Here is a 24095-nt window from a genome sequence, read left to right as displayed (position 1 = left end):
TCCATTTCCATGTAGTTGCACTGCACCTCCCTAGCTAAAGCCATCACTTGAAATACTGTGCTGTTTGTTAAGACAACTTGCTGCAATCTCTAAAAAGAGAAACGGAATTAATGCGCATCTCTCTTCCTCAGATGCAAAGAATGCGTAACGGAGACGTAGAGTACTTTAAAAAGTACTACCGTATGACGCCACATCAAATTGACTTCCTTCTAAGCCTCTTGCGCGAAGACCTTGAGAGGAAGCATGTCATCAGAGAGCCGATATGCCCTGCTGAGCGACTGGCCATGACACTAAGGTAATGTATACCACATTTGTGTAAGGTGTTGCATTGTATAAAGTTTTATGTCCCTTTCAACCACTGCAGTGTTCATTCAGTTGATTAGGGCCTCTATTTGCATGTAATACAATGAAACAATAATAAAAACAGAATATGTTGACAGGTTAGTTGGTGGCTATAAGTAATAAATTGTACTGCAAACAGGACGACACTGATAGGAGACAGGACAAGGCACTAATCTCAACGAACATATCTATTACGTCATACTCCTGCTTATAAAACAAACCTAAGGAGCATGCTGAGAGGAATTATCATGAAGGACAGATTGAGAGCAAATCATACAAAATATACTGATAAGAAAAATTCTGTGTTATGCAGAACATGACAGAAGCAGTAAGGACAGGCGTGCATGCATGTCATCCCTTTGGTTGCGCGACACAATTGTATGAAGCAACAGAGTGATTAATTGGGCTAGTTGGTGCACATTCATTGTTATTACGCTATGTGCAGCACATACTAACAGGGGCAAGAGGGACACTGACTGGGAATAAAGACAGAAACTGACACAATAAAGCCATTATTTCCGGAATGTTTGCATGGTGTCATTAGAGCCAACTAGATTTTAGGTGTCAAGGTTGTGCAGCCGTGTATCACAAAGGAATAAAAGAGACCAGATTGTAAAAAGAAACATTCCAAGTTTGTAAAATGTACTGTTTTTGTAGTTTATAAAATTCCCTTGACATGTCACAATGCATCCATGGGACAAACTGGCCACTGTAGGCATGAGCACCTGAAAGAGCACGAGTGGCCTCTACCAACAGGAACTGGCTCGCATTAGTACAACACTGCAATATATGCACGTGTCAAGCTGTTATTAAAGAGACTGTGATATTGAAAAGGAGCCAGGATACCACTGGTCAAGAATTATGAGCATTTTTAAAAGGCTTATTTTATATGTTGTGCTTAACCAGTAACAAACAATTTTGAAATTGTCTGCAACAAGCTTTCAAACCTGCCATTCTCACCCCTGTTGCAGGTACCTATCATCTGGTGACGTCATGCAGGATATAGCCCTTTCATTCCGAGTGGGCATATCAACGGCACGACTGGCTGTCCGAGTCACATGCAGAGCACTTTGGAGCAGACCGCAGCCGCTATACATGCCGGTTGGTATACCTGTTAAATTTGTTACAGGCAATTGCTTCCAATGTTCAAGCTCTAGTTGCACTTAAGAAAAAAACAATTCGACCTCATGGTCGTACACCTCAAAATAGTGCAAGCTGTGCTTTTGCCAAAGTGCTCAGCACACCTTTTATTATGTGAACTAGTTGTCCTTTTCACTTTACAATCTTTATGCAAGGCTAAGTGCTGGGCGAATTGGTACATATTGAACAAGGAATTAAACAGCGAACTAGATTCATACACAGAAACAAGAAGTGCACAGGACGATGCTGAACTATCAACTGACTTTATTATGTACGAAAACCCGCACGCTTCGTACCAAGTGCATGCACCAGCACAAGAAACCGCAAAACCACTTTTTTCCCTGTCATGGGCACATGCAATCAAAATCATATTTCTATGTGTGAGCACTCCTTTTCAGTCACGATTGTGAGCGACGGTACACTAAAGGCTCAATCACACCGGCGACTTGAGGAGGTCGCGCGACCATTTGCGATTCGCGACCAAAAAGCGACCGATGTTCACACTGGCAAGCCCAGCTGAACGCGACCCGCAAGTCGCAATCCCGGAGATTATCGTTTTGAGCGAGAATTCTAGGAATCTACGCAGTTCACACGCACTTCACTGGCACTGTGTAAATTGGTTTCGCATTCCGGCAACAGCCACAGATTTTGATTCGAGCGAACAGAAAGATGTCCCTGTGCTGATGTGCTGTGCCATGGTGTCAGCTGTGGCAGCGAGGAAGCCTCCGAAAAAAACGCGATGCTGGTAGGTGCGCCCATGCCTCCGCTCGCATGAAGTGGCCGGCCACGCAAGCCACCTCCTGCCCGAACTTTGTGCACATGACGAGTATTATCGAGAGCAAGTTGTCATTTGCAATTTGCATTGCGTGGGATTCGGTACATAATATTAAAGCGAAGCCGTTCACCTGCTGTTCACCTTTGGGTGGCGTGCTCATCTAACGAATGGCAGCTGGAAAAAGGGTTTGTGTTGTGCTTTCTTTTCCAGCTGGTTTAGTTTCCAGCGAATGCGACCGCATACATTTGACACGTTGCTGCAACTGCTGCGTCCCAACATCACAAGTCTGCATATGGTGGCATGGACAACGCTGGATAAAAACCCATAACATCACTTTCAGCGCAGCGCCGATTGGTTAAGCAGCTTTGCGACCACGGTTGCGCGACTGAAAAATTGAGCAGCGAGCGACTGGCCTAAAATGGTCGCTTTTCGAGAAAAGCGACCATTTGTGACTGACTGAGCCTTAATACAAAGGTCACTGTGCTTCCTAATCTGAAAATATTTAAAAAATCTCCCTTGGCGTTCACGTTCTTCTCGTGCCAAGAATCGTTGTGGAGCTAAACAGAATAACAGAACCACATCTCCTGCAATTATGGGCTAAATGACCATCTGTTCATTTCATCGAGTTTAGCATGGTGCCAAGTTGGGCCATACAGCGCACTCACCAACAGTTGTAGCTTGAAGAAATTGCAGTGTTGACTTGTGCAACATGCCCACAGGGCATTCTGTATTGTGTTTGTGTTTAGAATATACAGTCGAGCCCCAATATATTGAATCTGAAGGGGATCACAAAAAAAGTTTTATATTAGGTAATTCGATATGTAGAAGAAAACTTTTATACAGGGGATTTTTGAGCTGTTCAATATACACATAATTCGTTATGTGGATTCAATCTACCTGGGTTCGACTGTAGTGGCAATCGGTCACCTGGCATGCATGGTGAATCTTAAAATGGTGTTTCTAAGCTTGCAGTGCACTGACAAAGTACTACCCTTCACTGTAAAAGCTGCTTCATGCTCTAAATTGTTTTTTTTAACATACAGAAACCCAATACTGCCACTTGGCTACATGTCGCTGAGGGGTTCAGGCACACCTGGCAGTTTCCAAACTGCCTTGGAGCTGTCGACGGCAAACATGTACATATCAAGTGCCCTGGGAAATCTGGAAGCATGTACTTTAACTACAAGGTGTGTATAATTTTGCAATATGCAACAAGTTAAAGCAATGCTTCAGGCCAGTTGGTTTGTGATGAAAAAACTCGTGGAACTCATGTACAACTATTCATATTCTGCCTTGAATAATAACACAGTGAACACAACAGGCAAGGAACCAGCTTGCAGTGCATAAGGAATTCTTTAAATAAAGGTCAGATAAGATGTGAATGTAGAAATCGGCAAGAAGTGCCAGAAAAGTTTGATTTAACATTTCAAATGTTTGCTTTCCGCTGTTCGTACGCTCTCCGTGATAGCGCGTATCCCCCGCGCACTTTCGCTCGCGCATATGGCACGCGGCGACGATTTTATCGCCCTTGGACTTTATACGGAACCTCACGGTGACGGCAGAAATCCAGTTGAAGTGTCCATATAATTGCTATCGCAATAATAAAAATGTGCTTGTTTATCATCTTTGACGCAGAAGTACTTTAGTTGGTCCTGCCTCAGGTTTTTCAAAGCTCTGAGATGGTCTTCCACTAACCTTGCCGCTCATTTTTCCTTCGTGGAAGCTTCTACATCCTTATGCACATTCCACGCACACAATACCCGAGACTTGTAGCTCCTCACTGCAGAAACCGACAGCTCAGATTTGTGGCACGCAGCGGCTTAGCTCAGTGCTTGGATGATGAGAATATAGGGGGTGGTTCCTGGGCGCGCATGAGCTGATCCTACACTTGTTGGTGTGTTATGCTGCTACTTGCTTTGTAAATATATTCTTGCGCACGTCTCTCCACGACAGTAGTCCGGTACACTCTCGTGGTTACTTGTTTATTGCAGGGCACTTACTCCATTGTCCTTCTTGCTGTGGCTGACAGCAATTACAAGTTTGTTGTTGTGGACGTGGGTGCCTATGGCAAACAGAGTGACGGGGGAGTGCTGGAGCAGTCCATATTTGGGAGACTACTTGACGAAGGAAAGCTGCAGCTTCCCCGGGACCTGCCACTGCCGAATACAACCCTGCCGGCTCCTTGCGTTTTCATTGGCGATGAGGCCTTCCAGCTCAGAACTGATTTTATGAGGCCATACCCTGGGCGAGTATTGGAGGCTCGCAAGAGAATATTCAACTACCGCCTGAGCAGAGCCAGGCAAGTTGGAATGCTTACTATGCTGCTTTTGTAAGAACTGAAAGCTCATGATTTACCACAAACATTTTTTTTACATCACGCAGAAGGTGCGTCGAGAATGCATTTGGCATCCTGGTGACCCGCTGGAGAATTCTGGAGAGAGCAATGGGAGAATGTCCTGAAAACGCAGAGGAGACGGTGAAGGCACTGTGCGTGCTACACAACTTCCTGATGGATGCCCGCACAGGGAGTGATGACTTTTACTGTGGGCCCGACTATGCCGACTCTGTAAGCCCACAGGGTCAACGGCAGAGTGGCCAGTGGCGGCAGTTAGTTGTACAGCCACCCATGCAGGTGGCCCGCACCAAGGCCCATAACTTTGCCTGCATGGCACGATATGTGAGAGATATATATCTGCAGTACTTCAACAGCGCTGCGGGGCGTGTGCCTTGGCAAGATGCTGTGGTTTGAACGTGCAATGCATTGCTGGTACCGCTGCGCCATTTTCGCCGAGAGGCGAACCCTGTTGTATGAGGGGGTACTCAAAAGTAACCGGGATTGTTTTTAAAAAGCTATGTAGTTATTTACTTTTCACAAAACAACCTTACCACCTTCAAAGTACTCTCCATTACACTTATTACATTTGTCCAATCTGAGATTCCATTTTTTGAAACATTTTTCAAACTCGTCTGTTTAGATGGTTGACAGCTCCTTTTTTTCCCCCTTCATCTCTTCTACATCGTGAAATTGCGGTCCTTTCATGTTCTGCTTTCACAAGAGGACAAAAAAAAGACAGTCGCACAGAGCAAGGTCAGTTGAGTAGGCGGCATGTGGCAAGGGAGTCGTGCTATTTTTTGCCAAAATTGCCGCACTGAGATGGCTGCATGAGCTGGTGCATTGTCGTCGTTATAAACACTGTTCCCCGACTTCCACAAATGAGGCCTTTTCTGTTGCACGCTGTTATGCAATCTCTTCAGTACTTCTAAATAAAAAGCTCAAGTAACATGACTCCCTTACACACTTGACCTAGCTCTGTGCGACATTTTTTGTTTCCTAGAATGAAGAAAAACACGAAAGGACTGTGATTGCACGACGCAGAAGAGGTGAAGAAAAAGAACAAGAAAGGGAGCTATCAACCATCAAAACAGACGAGTTTGAAAAATGTTTCAAAAAATGGAATCTCAGATTGGACAAATGTAATAAGTGTAATGGAGAGTATTTTGAAGGTGGTAAGGTTGTTGTTTGAAAAATAAATAACTATATAGCTTTTGAAAAACAATTCGGTTACTTTTGGGTACCCACTCGTATTTCACCAAACTATGATAAATCTGCACTCACCCTGCGCCGAAAGGGTTGTTCGGGCTGTGGAAAACGGAACTTAGTCCTCAAGTGCCGTATCTCCGTACCATTGAAAGCGGCATGGCCTGGACCATTAGCGGTGTTAACTCTGGTGGACTGGGTCAAGCCTCCCCAATTAAGGTTCGATCGTACCGCTGTTTTATCCTTGGGCTGTTGTCTATTTTCAATACATTCCACCCCACCGAATGCAGGTTGCTTAGGCAACATGTCAGCATCGCTTTTCAGGCAGCAGCGAGCGATTGCGCTGGCACCGAGCCAGAACCCACGCTCTTCCCCTGCAAGTTCTTGACTCCATATGGTGCACAATACCGTCCTTTCCTGTAAGCACTGATAGAACTCTGCCCAGCTTCCATAGTAGCGGACGTGTGCTGTTATCGTGCACAAGCACCATGTCAGTTTATCTGGGTTTGTGTCCATATAAGAGGTCGTGCTTATGACCGCTACGACTTCACAGCAAACATTAGAGAGGGCCTCGGTGTTGAGACTGCTGCGCCCAAGTGAACGTGTGAATGCATATTTTGTCAATCTGATGAGCGCCCCCACCAGCCTCCCCATCAGGGATCTCTATCTGCAATGAACTTCCTTTTGACCTTCGCCCTGACGATGCCACAGGCGTTCATGCTGCTCAATTCAGTAGGCCAACTGCTTCAGCTTGTTTGTTCTTGCTGAAGGGCATCATATCATGCGTGTTTCCTCTTCCACAAGTCTTGAAAAAGCAGCTTTGCGACAAGTGTAATTGGCGTTGAATACTCCAAAGGATTGTACACCCTTGCAAATGTCTGAAGCGCGATGCACTTGTTAAAAGGCTTGTTCGCTGCGAAGTCGGATGCTTCATGTGCAGTCAGGATAATCTGGTCACCTTCCCGTTCCCAAGGTATGCGATTTCGGGAATCTCCAGTTTCTTCTTTAACAGCAACCTTGTTGCACAGAAAGCATTTGCACAAAGCATCTGAATTGGAGGTGCACTTGCACAGTTCTGTGCTTGCTTCAGAGAACATTTTGCGCATTTCACTGTACACTGTTGCAGCTTTATTCACATTCGGAAGTCCCACGATGAGGTCGTCTACACGAAAGGCTTTTTCCAGCAAAGCCAGTTTCCGGATATCGTTCTTGACAAACCGCTAGGTGATGGCGAATGGTAGCTGCTAGCAAAAAAGGACTGGATGAGGCTCGGAATGGGACCCACGTCATCCTCGTCACCACAGGTGGAGATGGGTCACCATCTGAGGACAACCGGTCAATCTAGAGGAATCGCAGCATGTTGTAAACTTCCGGGCAAATAAGCATCTGCACTTTTTGATATCCGCAATTGGAACGACTGGGTGACATAGGAAGACGAGTAGCAGCTGCACTATGTCAATGCCTGGCTTTATACCCTTGAACATGATATCGTTCGAGCAGGGATGACCAAGCGCGTGCAAAGCAGCTTTGTCGTGACAGCATCTCGACGGACAACTGCATGATGCGGCATATAGTAGCACTTTTTCAACTTCCCCTGCGTGTTCTTTGTTAAAATACGCTCAGACTGCCGTGTCTTAGTGCTTCAGGAGCGGAGACTTGTGAAAATTTATTGACTTGGGCTTGCAAACGGCGCTCGACTAATCTTCGAGTTTCACTGCCTCAAGGTATCCCTGGAGCTTGTATCATCAGCGGTGCCTGGTAGCGTCCATCAAACTTTGTGATACTGTCTTCAAATATTATAAGTTCTGCATGAGCCTTGCCATTTTACACTGTAGATGGGTTAATTCCAATGACACCGAGACGCCAGGTTGCAGAAGGATCGCAGTCGGGAAGAGGAGTCGTGCTGCAAGTTAATGACAAAGCACTCGTAGGTGTTGAACCTTCTTTGAGTTCCGCCATTCCCTGAACTGGACGTTGCATTCACGTTGCAGGTGAAGAGTCGCTAACCTCATTTTCTGCTGAGATGCAAGATGTAGTGACTGTCGGCATTCAGTAGAGGAAAGTCCAGACTTGGGGCACTCATTGCCGTCGATTGCTTTGCAAGCTCCCAAAGAACAATGCTCTGGACACCGGATGCCTTTAGGTTGTATTCGGCCGCTGCCACAAGTTCTTCCTTGTAAGCGTAGTCGAATGTTTCCTTGTAAAGGCAGCTAACACGAGTCCAACTGGGAGGCATTGGGAACAAAGGCTGCAATTCGTCAGTCAGGAGCGTAATTGTTTTCATGATGCTGGCCTTGACAACGCCATGGTTCTTGCTTAGCTGCTCCACGGATGCCATTGAGGTTAAAACTTGGAAGAGCGATGACTGGGGGATTTTGGCACTAACAGACATGTCGCTTAATAAAGACCCTAGCCCAAGCATTTATTCTCATGCACATGCCATTCCTCTTGTTCCCCCTGTTGCCGCCTGTCGGCAATGATGTTCAATAGTGCTGCAGGTTGCCACGACAAGGTGGCCTCCTGTATGTTCAGACCAGTACCTTGGTGAATGGACGTGAGATCACGCGCTATAGACATTAGGACCCTTTTGGGACAAACAGCAGATTTATATATCGATGCTTTGTCATTACATTCCACAAGTTGTACCACTATAGATTAAATGCGCGATTCAAATTTGACAGCGCTTTATTGTTTAGAAGAAAAAAAGATTACAAGACAAAGAGAGGCGCAATATGGATGGTACCTACTGCAAGTTTTCAACTCCTGAACGCAATGCTTGTGCTACATGTTGTGTCATCTCAATAATTTATTCTGTTAAATGATATTTTTCTTGTGCTTCAAGCAAGTTACACTTCAAAGTTGTAAATTCGAGAGCATAATTTGATAGTATAGATACTTTTTGTATTATTATATTTTCTACCTTGTTACTTTAACAGTGTGATCTCTACTGTGTTTATATTTGATGCGATTTCTAATTTTGTCTCTGCTGCTGTGAACCCTTGTAATGGGGCCAGCGGGCTCATCAGGCTGCCAAATGGCAGCTTTTATTCGGCGCTCCTACCTCTGTGGGACAAAATAAATGGACTGATTGATGAATGGACCCGAGTTTTAAATATTTAAATGCATACAATTGTAAACACTGCAAGCGCAGCTACCTGTCATGTTTCGCTAGAAATGGAATCTGATCAAGTGCCTTGCATATAAACCAGCCATGTGCAGCTTTCTGTCTCAATCCATTTTTTGTAGTGTTCTGGCAATTAGTTCACAAAGATGTTTTCCTTGACCATCCCACACTTCTACTTTGGAAAGGCATTGATAGAAAAGTAGCTCAGACTTCTGTGCCTGAAAATGCAACAGTCGCATATTCTACCGAGGCTCATCACCACGTCGATCACAAAGCGCCACCATCTGTGAAAGTTGTGAATTGTCACCACTGCCATGCAGCTGCAGTAGTTTTAGTGCGATAGCAATTATATGGATACTTCAACAGGATTTCTGCCGGCGGCGTCGCCATCAGGTTCCGTATAAAGTCCCAGGGCAATAAAATCGTCGCCGCGCGCCATAAGTGCACTATCTTGGAAAGCAAATGCGACTCCCATCGCGCGAAAGGCCGTGGGGGTATGGGAGGGAGGGAGGGAGGGAGGGAGGCGGGGTGACGCTGTGTTGCGGCACCAAATGCTTATCTTGCCACCGTGCGCAAGGGGAACTGGCTACTCAATCTCCCACGCGAAAGCAAGAAAGCGGGAAGGCAGCGCGGGAGGGAGGGGGCTTGTACTTTGCCCGACTGTGGCGGTCGCCCGCACCGTCTCTTAAAAGCGATCTCCACACGGCTCTGACATTTGTACGTGCTGTCCATTCGCCGCTGTTTCCGTTGAAGCGATAGACCGCACGAACCTTTCGCTTGCTGCCAGCGTTTTGAGTTGTCTGTGGTCATTGAGTATGATCTACGTATGTTTGCTTGTGCGCGCTGACACCACGCTTGTTAATTCAGTTAGTAAGCGAATGTGTCCAAGTTTATGCAGCCGATAAAACTATCCCTACTCCGAATAGCTCTCTACTAATTTGCTATCGCAATTGATACTTCACCTTTCGGGTGAAACTACATTTTCCTTTAGTTCACATACAAATACAGGTTGATCCATAATACAGGGAGCCTTTATTTAAATGCACCAAATAAATAACACAGGCAACAAGCATAAATAAATGAACAACATTTGCAGATAAGATAGTCTCCTTTCCTTGAGGAGGCTTTAATGGCACCAAGTTCGTGGGAACAATTCTAGCTTCATAGTGGTTTAAAATGTCCAGTATATGGATCTTGCATAATCCTAAAAGGTTATCTGGCACCTTATCCAACTGGTCTTTTAGTGATAATAAAAAGTGTTCATTGTTCGACATAGGTATGTGTAGCTCATTGTTAATGTTTTCAAGAAGTCTGTCTCTGCTGTCTTTCTTGCGTTTTGTTTTTGGTGTCTTTTCGAGGGAAGAGGTGGGTGTGTTGAGTGAAAAGGCAGTAGAGACAGTCTGTGGAGAAGGCAAAGAAGGAAATGATCGAGGAGAGGAAGAATGAGATGCAGAGCCTGAAAGACCACTAGGGGTAGAAGGGAGAGAATTGATAGTGTTTGTGTGTGTCGTGTCTGTGTGACGTCCTTCAACCATGGGCAGAAGTATTTCCGATGGGCTTTCGGAATATTGGCTGAGGATTTCTTCCGCAGAGTCATCCCTAAAGATCTCCATGTTCGTGGTCGTTCTGCAAAAGAACACACTGTAAATTTCACTTTGTTGGTTTGGAAATTGTGCTTATACTGCACAAGTGTTTGATACATAATGCCTTTTTGACAAGCGGACTTGTCTTCACCAGGGCTACAGCTCAACTTGCTGCCATGATGTAGACAAGCCCAACTGTCGAAATGTTGACTCACTTGTTTCCCTACAGATACCTGCCAATTCTGTTGAACTTATAAAAATGCAAACAATAAAGAAATTGTGATGGTACCTGTACTGCCCTTTTCTGGCAATGTAAGGCACTATATGGAAGCACTGCGTAATCAAGGAGCACAGGAGGCATACATGATTATCTTTGAAAATATCTAAAGATTCTATAGCTACCTTGTTCCTGCATAACAAAACTAGAAAATTACCTATAAGAAGGGTCAGGCAAGGAGACAATCCAATGCCATTCACTGCATGCGTATAGGAAATATTAAGGCTTATGAGTGAGGATCAGTGGCGAATATCTTGACAACTTTTGGTTTGTAGATGACACTGTCCTGTTCAGCAACACTGGAGATGAATTGCAAGAAATGATTGAGGACATTAAACCGAGAAAGTGTTACTCACAGGGGACTCTAATCATGAAAAGGAAATTTACAGAATAATAAACGTATTTGAGTACATATAGCAGGCATTACCAAATCCTGACTGGGAGATTACCACTGTTGTTAAAAAGAAAAGTGTACAATGATTGCATTCTACTGGTGCTAACACATGGGGTAGAAATGTTGAGGTTAACAAAAGAAGCTCGAGAACAAGCTGACTGTGCGAAGTGCCATGGAATGAAAACGTTATACGTAATGTTAAGAGAGCGCTTTGGATCAAAGAGCAAACAAGGATAGCCGATATTCTAGTTGGTACTAGGAGAAAGAATGGAGCTGGGCAGGCCATTGCACTGCTATCTGAATTCCAACATGCACCTGCTAGCTGAGAGCTAGCAGGTGCAAGTTGGAATTATCTAGTGCAAGACTGGCAATTGAAGATCGCTGGGAGAGGCCTTTATCCTGCAATGGACATAAAAATAGGCAGATGATGATGCAGAGGACTTGCTTTCACCAAGCAAGTTTATCTTGACAACTTCCTAAAGCAGCCTATATTGGCAAAGGCAATGCCACTGATCTCAAAACACTATTGCTTCATACCCTCATATTCACAAATGCAACTTGACTTGAATACCATGGTCGACTTGCTCTAAATGATACCTGTTGTGAGCTCTCCAAAGAAAATGCAATGAGCGTCTTGGGCACGTTCGTGCCAGGTGTCATTTAGATCAAGCATGCGCTTAAAGATGCATTTCTCAATACAGGGATAGCCGAGCTTGCTGCTCACAGTGTAGTCTGCCGAGACATGAATAACTGTAAATAAAATGTGCATGTATCCCAAAAAAGTGTTTTCAGGGCAAAGAAAAATGCGCGCTGCTACCTTCCTGCCCTTGTTTGTTCCTTTCCTTTTTCATGTCCCTATTTTCATGTCGTGTCTTCGTGTATATTTTACAGAATGAAAATAAACTTGATTTTGAAACTGAAGGTATGCCTACTGTTCACTGCTTCAGTTTATATTCATGTGACCCCCTGACTTGTTTAGAACCATAATGCATTAAAGATAATGCTTTTAGTAAATATTTGTTTACATACTGTCGCGGCTCCAGAATGTCTCGCAGAAAAAGCATATCGTTAAAATGCTTCCATGTTGACGTCGGCTCTCCAGCGGCTGCACCACTCTTCTTTCTTGAGTCCCGGAGCTTTTTTGCAAAAGTATCTCGCAGATTCCTCCATCTCCTGCTAATTTTGAGGACTTTGTCTGCGAAGAGAAGACACAGTTGACACATATTCTCTAAATCAGAAGAGTTAGTAGCACTATAGTATAACCTGTACATAAATGTTCACATGCTAGTCCGTAAATTCTTTTTGACCCCCTACCGAAATTTTCTGGAGCACAGAATAAACACAAGAATACTTCACAACCGATGCATCTGCCCTGGACTAACCCATAGTTAAACATAATTATAGGATTTGTCGACAAAACCGATAGAGAATGTAACCTGTTTGTGAGCTGCATACTCTGAAATAGATTGTGACCGGCTCTGCATTCGATGACATCACTTTGCTATGTGAACATTCATTTACCCGGTGTATGCAACCGCTACTTTTTCGGTATTGGGACAGAATAATTTAACAATTCCCTTCACATGCCGTTCCTTTTAGCGCGTAGTAGTGGGAGCGGAGCTCCGCCGGGATCATAGGCCGTAAAAAGGGTAGGGTAAATTCGCACGGAAGGAATCACTACACACAAAAAAAAATCAAGCTCATTGCTAGGCTTATCTGTAACATCAACTTAACTAAATTAATGTCGTAAACGAAATGGATCTTCAAAACGAACAAACGTGTTTGCGGAACTCATGAAACGGGCATCCGATTAGAGGGACACATGCAGATCAAATGACAATTATCTGCGCGGTTACACCACATAAAAAAGAATTCACCTCGTTCCCGCGCACGTCCCGTCTTGACGCGTTGTAATTGTTTTATTATTATTACACAGTTTTCAATGCGGATCAGCCTGATTATGAGCCACGGATTGACCACGAAAAATGCAGCCACCGCGGCCCTCCCGCGATCTCCATCGAGCTAAGCAGCGACACGCGAACCGCGCTGTTCTGCTTTTTGTACAGGCAATTCGTCGTTAATCGGTTCTTGCTTGGTGCGACGCTACAAAGCATGTTGGCCATGTTTGGCAGTTTTTGCACATTGAGCACTTACCGTTCGTCCCCGATAGGCCTAGGGCCTTGGCGACGGCAATCCAGCTTACGTTGCGAAGTGATGCATTTCTATAGTCTTGGCTTGCTTGATCCCACAACGAGCGATGGCCGCGGACTAACGAAATGAGCAATTCATTCTCGCTAGCTCGATCTACGGCGGCGTTCATCATGTTGCTACAACGATAGAATAAAAAAACCAACTTCAACCAGCACTGCTCAATAAATCAAACGGGGAAATGGCGTCCTCCGAGAAGTCGCAGCATGCCACAGGTTGGGGGATACGTCATATCGATGCCGCGCTGTCATTGGCTGCGGCCGTCCGACCGTTCGCGTAGTCGTACGACTATATCCAACTGGTTGATCGCATGCGGCGGCGGCGATCCGCCGCCGCCTGCAGGAGAATATGTTGAAAACTTGTTGAGTGCGGCGGCCGATGCGGCGCGCCGTACGACGAATCGCACGCAAAATCGCATCGTGTGTCTCGCCCTTTACATGGAACAAGGAAGGAACTATTGAGCATACTTTGCTTGACTACCATGGTGCCCGCTTTCTTCGGGACATCGTGCAGCGAACTTTAAGAAAGGAGGTCCCGATTAACGCGTTCGGAATAAGGTTTTAGTCATATGCACAACCTGAAATTTTATTTATGCATAGCGTGCGGTGAACCCGAATGGTGTACCCAATGCTGACGTTCAAGCAAGGTCGATAAGACACTAGTTCGTTTAGAGGATTGTTTATACACGCGAAGTGAGAATGGGTGTGAGTGTTAGTTTGGCTTCGTGGAAGCCATTTTAGCATAATACTATAGTCTTATTAAGGACTGGTGGTTTTAAACTTGTCGCTATTTGTCATGATGTTTATATGTAGTTGCCAAGTCGGTAATAAGAAAAAAAAATATCCGCAGCTGTAGCTAAGAATTCGAGCACTCGCTTCACATGTGAGAAGTTACGCGTTCAAGTCCCGGAACCTCCATTGCGGTGAATATTTTGTACCGGCAGCTACATTGGCCGTATCCGCCTTTTGCATTGCGCTGTGGCGCCACCTTAGCGGGCTTCGCGAGAAACAATATGTACGGCGTCGGGGCCCCGCGGGACGCAGAGGCACGCTGCAAGAAGCGAGCTGAAATGGGTTTGTGCATTTGTCAGTCGTTGTAATTTTCGTTTTGTGTGAGTGACCGCTTGTTGGAGAAGATGCCTAGGTCGGCAATGACTCTGGTGCGACTTACAACCGCGAGTCGTCGAAATATGATGACGGGATTTCGTGCAGCTACGCCGACAAAACCAGTCACCGTGCGATGTGCCTCTGAACGAATACATCGCACCGTAACGCGATTGACACACCGCCTACGCTTGCATTCCTGTTATTCATATTTGTTAGTACCCAATGAGTCCAAACATGCTTCGGGAAGTCGAAATGCACGAACGTGAGCACTTGCCAGCCGCCCACATCAAGTTTAAGCTGGGGTCGATTCCGCTCAGCGGAGGTTAGCCGTATCGTATATAGCAGCAGAGTTCATGCATTTGCCACTGTTAGACCTGCACTGAACTTACGCTAATAGGATGATAAAAACTGCTTTTATAGCTGAGTATTGCACCACAGTGGCCATAGCTCTTTGAAGGGGCGACACTGCGCCCAGAGCATTTATGCAACGCAAGAACGGCGCATTTGTTTACATCGACACGCGTACGGCCACCGCTCGCTGTTCGCTTCAAGAGAAACCATGCACCACTCACACGAAATAATGAGCAAATGTTCAAAGCATATATGAACACTTATCATGCATCATATCAGACGCGATCACACTGAGGCGAGAAGGCATGAACGTCCCCGGCACATCGAAAACGGCGACAACGACCACCTAGCCGCACTGGCACGCGAAAATGCCGATGCCTGCCGTACTCGCGTGGTAACGAGCGGTGTTGTTGCTTTCGATGCAGTATCGAAAGGGCCATCACTTTTTGCCTGTTAAGCATAAGATGCAAACTATGTTTTTGGTAACTACTAAATCGGGCAGCATACAAATACACACAGATCTACCACTCTCCGTAGTTGCACTTCGTTCATGGAAGCGACGGCGACTGCGACCGGCAGCCTTCGTTCAGGTTGGGTGTCTGTACTGCATCTCGAGCACTGCGCCGTGTCGCCGCTTCCCACTATCTGTGTGTGCATCGTACTATGCTAAGAGTGGTTCACTTCAAGTCAGTAAGGTTAGTACCGAACTATATAAGCACTTTCCTTCGTCGTACTTGCTTATCCTACATTTCAGGACCGCCGGTAGCGGACGAACTCGTAGGCTGTGTTAGGCCTAATGAAGCTGCCTGAACGAGATCGACACCGCCTCAAACTTAATGTGGAGGGCTGTAAAGGGCTGGAAATCGTGCACAACAGCGTCGGAAGCACGTTTCGACTCAATTTGAGCGTCAATAAATACATACACGAGCGCATTTGCGACGATATTCATGTTGTCGGTGCGATGTTCTCACTCGGCGGTCGCTCGCACGGCGATCGGCGTCGTCGGCACGAAAGCTACACTACGATCACACTACGATCACTCGCTGTCGTCGGCCGCGTCGTCGGTCGCTTCTTCGTCATACTTGTATGGCAATATAGGTCTCCCACTGGCACAGTATGACAACTGCTGCCGTCCGAGCGTTGGCGCCGGCGTGCAGTCGACTTCTGACCGACATCGGTGTGGTGTCGGCATATATTCTGATTAGAGTGTACTAGACAATGGTCGAGTGGGCCGAACGGCGCTCTGCCGCTGAGGCGCCGCGTGTGGAAAAATAGTGCGAGGGCGCTGCGAGCGAACTGGATTGGGGCGGAGACGTGCTCCGCGGCATATTCAACGTACTTTCGCTGCGGGCGCCGAGGCCGATTGCGCATAGTGCGCTAATAAAATAGCGCTTTATTTAAACTGTAAATGTATGTTTAAACCATTTTGCCAAACATATATATTTGAGGCATGGATCATACAACGCGACGTCTTCAATTTTGCTGTCGTTGTCAAGCGCGTCGTCTGCTAGCGATCGCGCGTTCGCAACGCGGTCGCTGGCGGCCGCCCAGTTTTTCTCTCAGAACCTCTGTGCAGTACATTTTTTAATGGTTTAGTTGCTTTCGGTGCGCCCATGACTCTTGTCGGCCGGTGCCAAATGTAGTTTTAGCCAGGTGAACTGCTGTTCTTACCACTGTCCTCCAAAAGTAACTGGTATCTCCGCACCATGAAGGCTACGTAAGAAAATTCTTCTTGTTGGTGGATTTTGATCAGGGCCAATGATCGAAGAAAACAATATTAGAGTGAAATAAACCAGATTTATTAACCGCGTGGCGCGAAGAATGACCAATGTATTTCTAGGTAATTAAATCAAAGGGTACATGGACAGATATATTTACGATATATATAGGTAAGGGAAAAATTAACAAATATTCTAAATGCAGTAATTGAAATGAAAAAGTGAGAACTCGCGACCGGAATAAGCGCACGTGTTTGCAGTAACAAACACACTTATTAGTGAATACTGGAAATAAAACTCATTCGCAGCAATAATATTCATAGCAGGCAAAACCATCTTTATATATATATATATATATATATATATATATATATATACATATGTGTGTGTGTGTGTGTGTGTGTGTGTGTGTGTGTGTGTGTGTGTGTGTGTGTGTGTGTGTGTGTGTGTGTGTGTGCAAGTGTCATTGATACGACGCCAAATAGTAATTTCCGTTCGAATGTAACGGATGACAGCACTATTGAAATCTCAAGGGTGAGTGACTGCATGCAAGTGAGGACTGTTATTCCGGATGATTTTGCTGCCGGAGAGTCGTGGCTGTTGCGTAGAGGCGCAGTTTCTGAGAGAATTAACAGTCGAGTGTTAATAAGTCCTGCTTAACAAGTTCCTAGCTCTCATTCAATATACACGCCCCGTTTTGGGGCAGCCTGTAAATCTGCTAACTTGATTCAGACAAGGAAAACTTTGTTTGACAGTCTCACCATGTTTGCAACCCATTAAAACTGGGTGCCCCATGTGGTACGTACACTTCTTCAACGAACGCAACAGAACTGCACATATCTCTGCCTGTATGTGAGACATGCCGTTCCTTTAATTGTTTCATTAGGGTAGTTATGACAGTGCACCGGATAACTGAACGCAGCCGTTTATCTGCAGATCGAGTTGAGCGGTCATACATTTGGGAACGCCATTACATTTATGCATGCATGCATAAATGTATAATGCCGTTCCCAAATGTATGACCACTCAACTCTGCAGCTTGTATATTATAAACATGAAATATAGGATAAGCGTAACATGTTTTTCTCGGAAATCAGACTCGAGAATAATTTATGTTGTTTACACCCCCAGAAATAAGCCGAAGAACGCAGCCACCTGCTTTTTTCTTTTTTTAATATAGGCAGTTTAGTTTTTGCTACCTGGTTTTGCAAACCGGTTTAGTTTTTGCCACCTGGGGTTCTTTAAAGCGCACCTAAATAGAAGTACACGAGTCTTTTTCCATTTCGTTCCCACCTGGATTGAACCCGCGAGCTCCAGTTTAGCAGCGCAAAGCCGTATCCACGATTATAGGCACTAATTAGGCTACCGCGCAGGCTTTCTTTCTTTCTTTCTTTTTTTTTCTTTTTTGAAGTATCGACTGGAAAAAAAATTCCACGTACGGCTTACGGCCAAAGATTAGCATACAGAATGGCTAACTATAAAACCGTTTTCGGCACTCGAGGTCCGACTGCAATAAATAACCCCTTACCAATTACTCCGCATTCTGTTAAGCGAGAAAGGCGGAAACTTGAATGGAATGTTGCACTTCAGTTTACTCTTTTTTTTAAATCTATATCAATGCTTCCCGTAAATGTACAAGGCGCCGGATGGGGCAGATATGGTTTACTTCTTTGAAGCTGCAAGCAGGACGGTTACATATGTTGCTTCGTCTGCATTTCGCAAGACCTACTGATAGAAAACTATATGCGTAACAATACACACGAGAGATACATGCTGCTTGAAGAACGAGAAAAGTATTTTTTCTCCAAAGGGAGCCGCACAATAACATAGTAGAATGAAAGCCGACACTGCGGCCGCAATGCACGCGCAATCATCGAGCGGCATTAGAAAATAATAAAAAATAAATAAGAGAAAGAAAAGGAATTTATTCTTAAGGCATAACTACATGTCGTATGCAATTATGAACCCCATTTGATTGGTCTGAACGCAAATACCAGCGTGCGAAGTTCTACGAATGACCCTGCCGAGCAGTATCACCAGCAGTTTCCAACGGCGCGACCTTGATGCGGCCCAATCCACTTCGACCGCAGCCCCGCCCTAGTATTTTTCCACGTCGGGCGCCTCACAGCAAAGCATGCGCCGCCCCAGCCGCTCGTCCCACTCGACCATATTCTAGTACACTCTAATTCTGATGTAACGGACGTTAACCGAATATCGCTGTGAACAGCTGAAGTTTCTACCGAAACACAGCGCAAATACCGCGTGGTCGACCGGCACAGCGCCGACAATAAAGAGTTCGCGTCCTCGACGACTATGCTGCATACGCGTGCCTCGTCAGCTGCACGAACCGCCGACGCCGTACAAAACGCTTTCGGTGCTCACCGCTAGGGTACAGCGCATGCGCACTCGGGACATGCAAAAGACGGATTCTCGCCGTTTCGCTGTGGTCGGTGGCCGCACCGCGAGCTGAGCCATTGCCTAGCAACCGCCGCAGCTGGCAGCGCCGCTTGCCGCGCCATCTGGCACGACGTCCGAGGAGGAGCCGGTGAAACCGCGAGCTGAGCCGTTGCCTAGAAACCACCGGCGTTGCATCGGCGTTGCCGGCACTGCATCGGCGGAGGAGCTGCCGTTGCATCGTATATATAGAAGGGGCGGCTCGGTGGCATTCGTCGGCAGATATGGAAAGTGAGTCGGAGCGACTGAAAGAAGCCAGGCTTCGTCGTCGGAATGAATCCAAGAGGAGACAGCTAGTCGAGGAGACGGAGGAAGAACGAGCCGCACACCTCGAGAAGCGTCGTAAGTATCAAGCGGCCAGGCGAGTGCATTCAGATGAGGATGGTTCGCTGTCTAGTTCGGCATCTCGTCCCAGGGCCGCGGTTCACCGACGGAATGAAACCAGGAGGAGGCAACGAGTTGCGGGGACAGAAGTAGAACGTGCTCGGCGTATCGAACAGAGACAGCAGAGCGATGCAGATCTTAGAGTGCCGCGCCTATCCGCCGATACAACGCAGTTGGAGGACGTGAAGGCTCGCCGTGTGACGGACCATGTGATTGGGCTGGCTGAAAGTTCAAGTGCGACGCGCATGTTCCAAACGGACTTTACAGACTATCCGTTTGGATTTGCGTGTGACGTTTGCGAAAGACTTTGAGCATAACCGTACCTCTTGCTACGCACACCCAGGCATAACTGAGTTAAGCCACAGTCCATTTTATTTTTGCATTTTTATTGGAAAGCTGAATAAAGCGCTCAGTTCCCGGTAAAAGACAACACCACACAAATTTCAGGAGCGCCACATGCACTACAAAATGCCATGTCAGCCTTAACTAACTAAAGAAGGGAATCTACACGTTAGCGAAATTTCGTACAAGCCTTTACACGCGGAATTTGAGCGCATTCTCTTTCACCAAAATTTATCGACATACACATAACACCTTACATTGCAAAAGCAGTAGACCCCTTAAACTCTACGTGGCTTCCAATATGTAAACTTCAAATTTTCACGAGTCGAGAAATTTTCGAGAAATATGTAACTGCGCTTCAGGAGTGACAGCACTAAGCTGCCGAAACGCCCTACATTAAGCACGACTCGTGCGTATACTTAGTTCACTGTAGGAAGGGAGCTAGCGTGCGCAGCGGCCGAGCGAGCTGGAGCGATCGGCTTTGTTGCCATCACATCACTCGCTGGAGGGCGCCACTCCAACTTCTCGCCGCTAATAGAAATGTAGAATTACAGGCCGGCATCCATTTTTCCACACTGGAAGCGGATGCTGCGATCCAAAGTAAGTATATTTGTCTATCATTAAGCATCCGGGCCACTGTCCGCAGAAAACTGCTATCAGAAAGCCGAGAGGTGCGCGGCGCAAAAAAAAAAAAAAAAAAAAAAAAAAAAAAAAAAAAAAAAAGGTTTCGGTGGAACGTAGAAGGTTTGCAACAAGTTGCGTTTACCAACACGCGTAACCTTGGCGATTCGTTTCAGTAAGTTTTGCCAGCGATATTTTGTACACATCGGAAACCGGTGGCTGTGAAAAGGTAGACCACGTTCCACAATTAACGACGCCATTGACGTTATTGCGTGCACCAGCCGAAAGCACATTTATTCTGCAGAGATAGTCACGGCTCGTCGGTTGTACAGGTATGCGTACACGTGAGTATTATATAACTATGAATAACCGTACACACAATGCCTGCGTAGAGGATTCAACGCTTTCAGTTTAAGCTTTACATCACTCAGGAGATCGTGCCATATTTATTTACGAGAGCTGGGTTTTCACTGAAATTAAAAGAAAAGAAGAAAGGTAACATTTGAATGAGAGCATGAAGCAGAAAAACAAAAGCAGTCGCATCTTACTGTCAAGTATTTCGGTAGAACAGCACTCACTAGTTTCTGCCCGCACCGCATTAAATCGGTCATTTTTGTTGCTGTAACGCGTGCAGTGGAGACTGTATGCAACCTGTACGCTGATGCTTGTGTCCGCAGCAACCTAAAGGTTGTGGATGCGGCTATGAGAAGGTCTGCACAGCACTGAAGGGGTTTGAAAACGGGGTTCGGGGTTCCCAGGGGTGTCGAGCTGGGGCGTCATGTTTGTATTGCGTGAGGGCCAGAGTGACTAGCTGGGCGAGAGAGGCAGGAAAGAGGAAGTAAGGACAGATAACATTGCCAGCGCTTCAGAAAGGCATGGAGAAAGCTGCAGGGCAAAACATCCAGTTCATTATTAACATGCACCTTTATTGAACGTGTGCGAGAGATCGCCATAAAGCGCCTTCAAGCTCGCCGTATAAGCGCTTTCGAACGGCCACAAGTCCAATCGTGGGTCAATGTCAAAGTGTCGTTCACTCGAGGCAAATGGTCCTGACGAGTGTCTCGCAGACGGTGTAAGGGTCCGCGTTGCTTCCAGGTCTTCGGTCTTCGAAGTAACCCTTGCCGGCGTCCACCACTGCGCGCGGTATGCGCACGCTGACCTCCTTGGAGCAATCGTCGGCGGTGAACTGGTTGCGAGGTGTGGTCAACATGCCCGATTCTGTCCGCAGTTTGTTTCGCTTCACCCTGGCGGTGTCGTACTTGGCCAAATCCGCGTCGGCGTTGCGCTTCAGCTTCTCGATGGCGGCTTTGATGGCACTGCGAATGCAGAAGGATCGCGAAATTTAGTCAGTTTACGTTGTTTCGCTCATCGCAAGGACATTCAAGTGATAGTTCTTGTGGTATACGTTTGTCTCCAGCCGTTCGTAAGCCTGTTTTGGCGTGGCCTGAACGTTGTCATGGCTATGTTAGGTCGTTCCCGAAGTTGAAGTCTCTGACCTAAAGCTTTAACACGGCCTGCCGTTCGAGAACGACACCGCGGCTGTTTCCATAATGTCCATAAAATGTTGCGTAGAGCCATTTTGTCATTATAACCAAACACCAGCGCGTATATGAGGTGGTATTTTTTTAGTTTTACGGAATTATGAAAAGTCACCTGTAGCAACATAACATAATTTTAGTCCTTGAGCTGGATTATTCAGAGAGGTAGACATTACTCGCACGAGAAATCGAAACACATATTCAAGTAATTGACAAACATTTACGAATTAACTTCTTCAATAATTACTTTACTGTACATATGACAATTTATGAATAGTAGCAGACGAGATTGCAAGGCGTATCCACTTGGAATGAGTTTCCAGAATTACAGCAATTTGAAGATATGCGCCATCAAACACACCGCAAAAATGCACTGTTGTTCCACTTACTTTTTTAACAAAACGCTCTTTTACACATTGAAACACTAAAATAACTATATCAACCATGTATTTCATTCCACACTTTGGGAAGTGACATCTGTAAACTGGTTTGATACTGGGAATTCATTTCAACTGGATACTTCTTGCAAACTCGCCGGCTACAATTCGTAAACTACAATGTGCCGTAACTTAATTAATTAAGAAGTTAATTAGTGAAGTTACGTTAATTTATTGAATATGTGTTTTGGTTCATCGAGCTAGTAATGTCCTCTTCGAATATCACAGAGCAAGCGCAACAATTATGCTGTCTGCCACAAGCGATTTTTAAAAATTACGTAAAACTGAAAACTGATTCCCCCACATATTCGGCGCCTTTCAGTTTAGTCTTTTTTATCTTACATTTCTTGGCGGAAGGGTGACTTAATCAGCAGTAAACGGCCGACCATCGTCACTGATTAGAACAGAGGAGTGCAAAAGTTGGAGAAGGAAACATGCCAGGAAACACGTGGACTGATAGGATCTAATCAACCAGTATCACCAATCGGTGGATACCCACTGAACGTTAATACAATACTGGCGAGTCACAAGCATAAGCCTTCTTTTTGAACGCAGTGCCGCATTATTTGATTAATTAATTCATTCACTGACTATGATAAATTTCAGTGCTTCGATTACCGGCCGCGGCGGCTGCATTTCAATGCAGGCCCTTGTACTTAAAGGGTCCCTGAAACGGTTCAGACAAATTTTGGAGACGCGTAGGGTGCAGGTACAGTAAAACATTCGCGACACAATTTAAGTGAAGCGTCTCATATTAAGAGAGCTACGGACGATTGCAAGTTACCCTCTTCCCTAGCCATGCATTTCCTCTTCAACTCGCTCGCCGAGTAATCGGGGTTAAGCTCCGCCTGCGCTGGCTTTACGTCATGCTGTGACGTACGTTGTCGTCCATTTCCGGTCGTCTTGGAGCCAGTGCGCGAAGGCTCCCAACCTCTCCGCTAGCCGCCCGGCTAGCCCGGCCGTCGATCCCCAGCGAGAGCGATCAAGCAGCGCGCGTTGCGAGCGTTCTGTCACAGCGCCAAGCGTGTCCACTATTCCGGTAACCACAGGCGAGCTGGGTGTTTTGATGGATAGCCAGAGGCGTAAACTAAAGCCCCTCCATACTGCTGTGATGAAGGAGCTTCGTAGACATACGTGAGCGGCCTGATCGGCATGCGCGGTCCAGCCATCTGGTGGTGCAGAGCTTAACCAGCCAAAAACAGAGCTAATATTCCTGTAACCAAGTGTAAAACATTTTAAACATGACAACGTGTTCAAGATTATGCTCCTGCCAAAAATTTGAGCCATTAGCAAAGTAGAAAAAAAAAACTTGGTTACTGCTATATTAGCTGTGTGTTTGGTTGAGCTTTGTGCCACCAGGTGGCTGCATCGTGCAAGCAGTTCATGTTTGAACCTCCGTTCATCACGTAAAACGTGGTAAAGCGGCCAGTACACTTGCGCTTGCGTTTACTTGAATACCGGACACGCTAAACTCTATTGTGGCAAACCTTCGACGTTAAGCGACGGCCGCAAACGCTCCCGCCGTTTGGATTGGTTTGGATATCGTAAGTTCGATGTGCTGCAGCCACTCCGCTCGTTTGCTGCCTTGCAGCGGGGCACGATGTCGCAGCGGCGCACGATGTCGCAGCTTGCCAACTCGCCGATCACTACGTTTGTAGCCCACAACACAACAAGGGCGAACCGTGGTGTTCGCGAAAAGAAAGAACAAGACCAACACTGACCGCGCAGCTCTCGTCAACACGGAGCACGTTGTAACACAAACA

The 24095-nt window shown here is 46.1% G+C and overlaps 2 protein-coding genes across 2 annotated transcripts in view; both read right to left on the bottom strand.

Moving 5' to 3' along the window:
• Window positions 1-5433: 5433 nt before the first annotated feature.
• LOC125944515 (transcription factor Adf-1-like) lies at window positions 5434-13516 on the bottom strand. The gene is made up of 4 exons (XM_049665013.1): window positions 13328-13516; window positions 12203-12368; window positions 9926-10545; window positions 5434-5565 (listed from the first exon to the last, which is right to left on the bottom strand). The coding sequence occupies exons 1-4, from the start codon at window positions 13494-13496 to the stop codon at window positions 5549-5551; spliced, it is 972 nt and encodes a 323-aa protein (XP_049520970.1). The 5' UTR covers window positions 13497-13516; the 3' UTR covers window positions 5434-5548.
• A 7752-nt stretch (window positions 13517-21268) lies between these two features.
• LOC119445644 (glutamine synthetase 2 cytoplasmic-like) overlaps window positions 21269-24095 on the bottom strand; it is a 35726-nt gene continuing 32899 nt past the window's right edge. Inside the window, exon 6 of the mRNA XM_037709919.2 lies at window positions 21269-21673. Coding sequence (XP_037565847.1) covers window positions 21388-21673 — 286 coding nt within the window. The 3' untranslated portion in view covers window positions 21269-21387. The remainder of the gene's footprint in view (window positions 21674-24095) is intronic.

This window comes from Dermacentor silvarum, chromosome 3 (assembly GCF_013339745.2).
Source record: "Dermacentor silvarum isolate Dsil-2018 chromosome 3, BIME_Dsil_1.4, whole genome shotgun sequence".
In the NCBI taxonomy this organism is placed as follows: domain Eukaryota; kingdom Metazoa; phylum Arthropoda; class Arachnida; order Ixodida; family Ixodidae; genus Dermacentor; species Dermacentor silvarum.
This window is presented reverse-complemented; position numbering and strand designations above follow the sequence as displayed.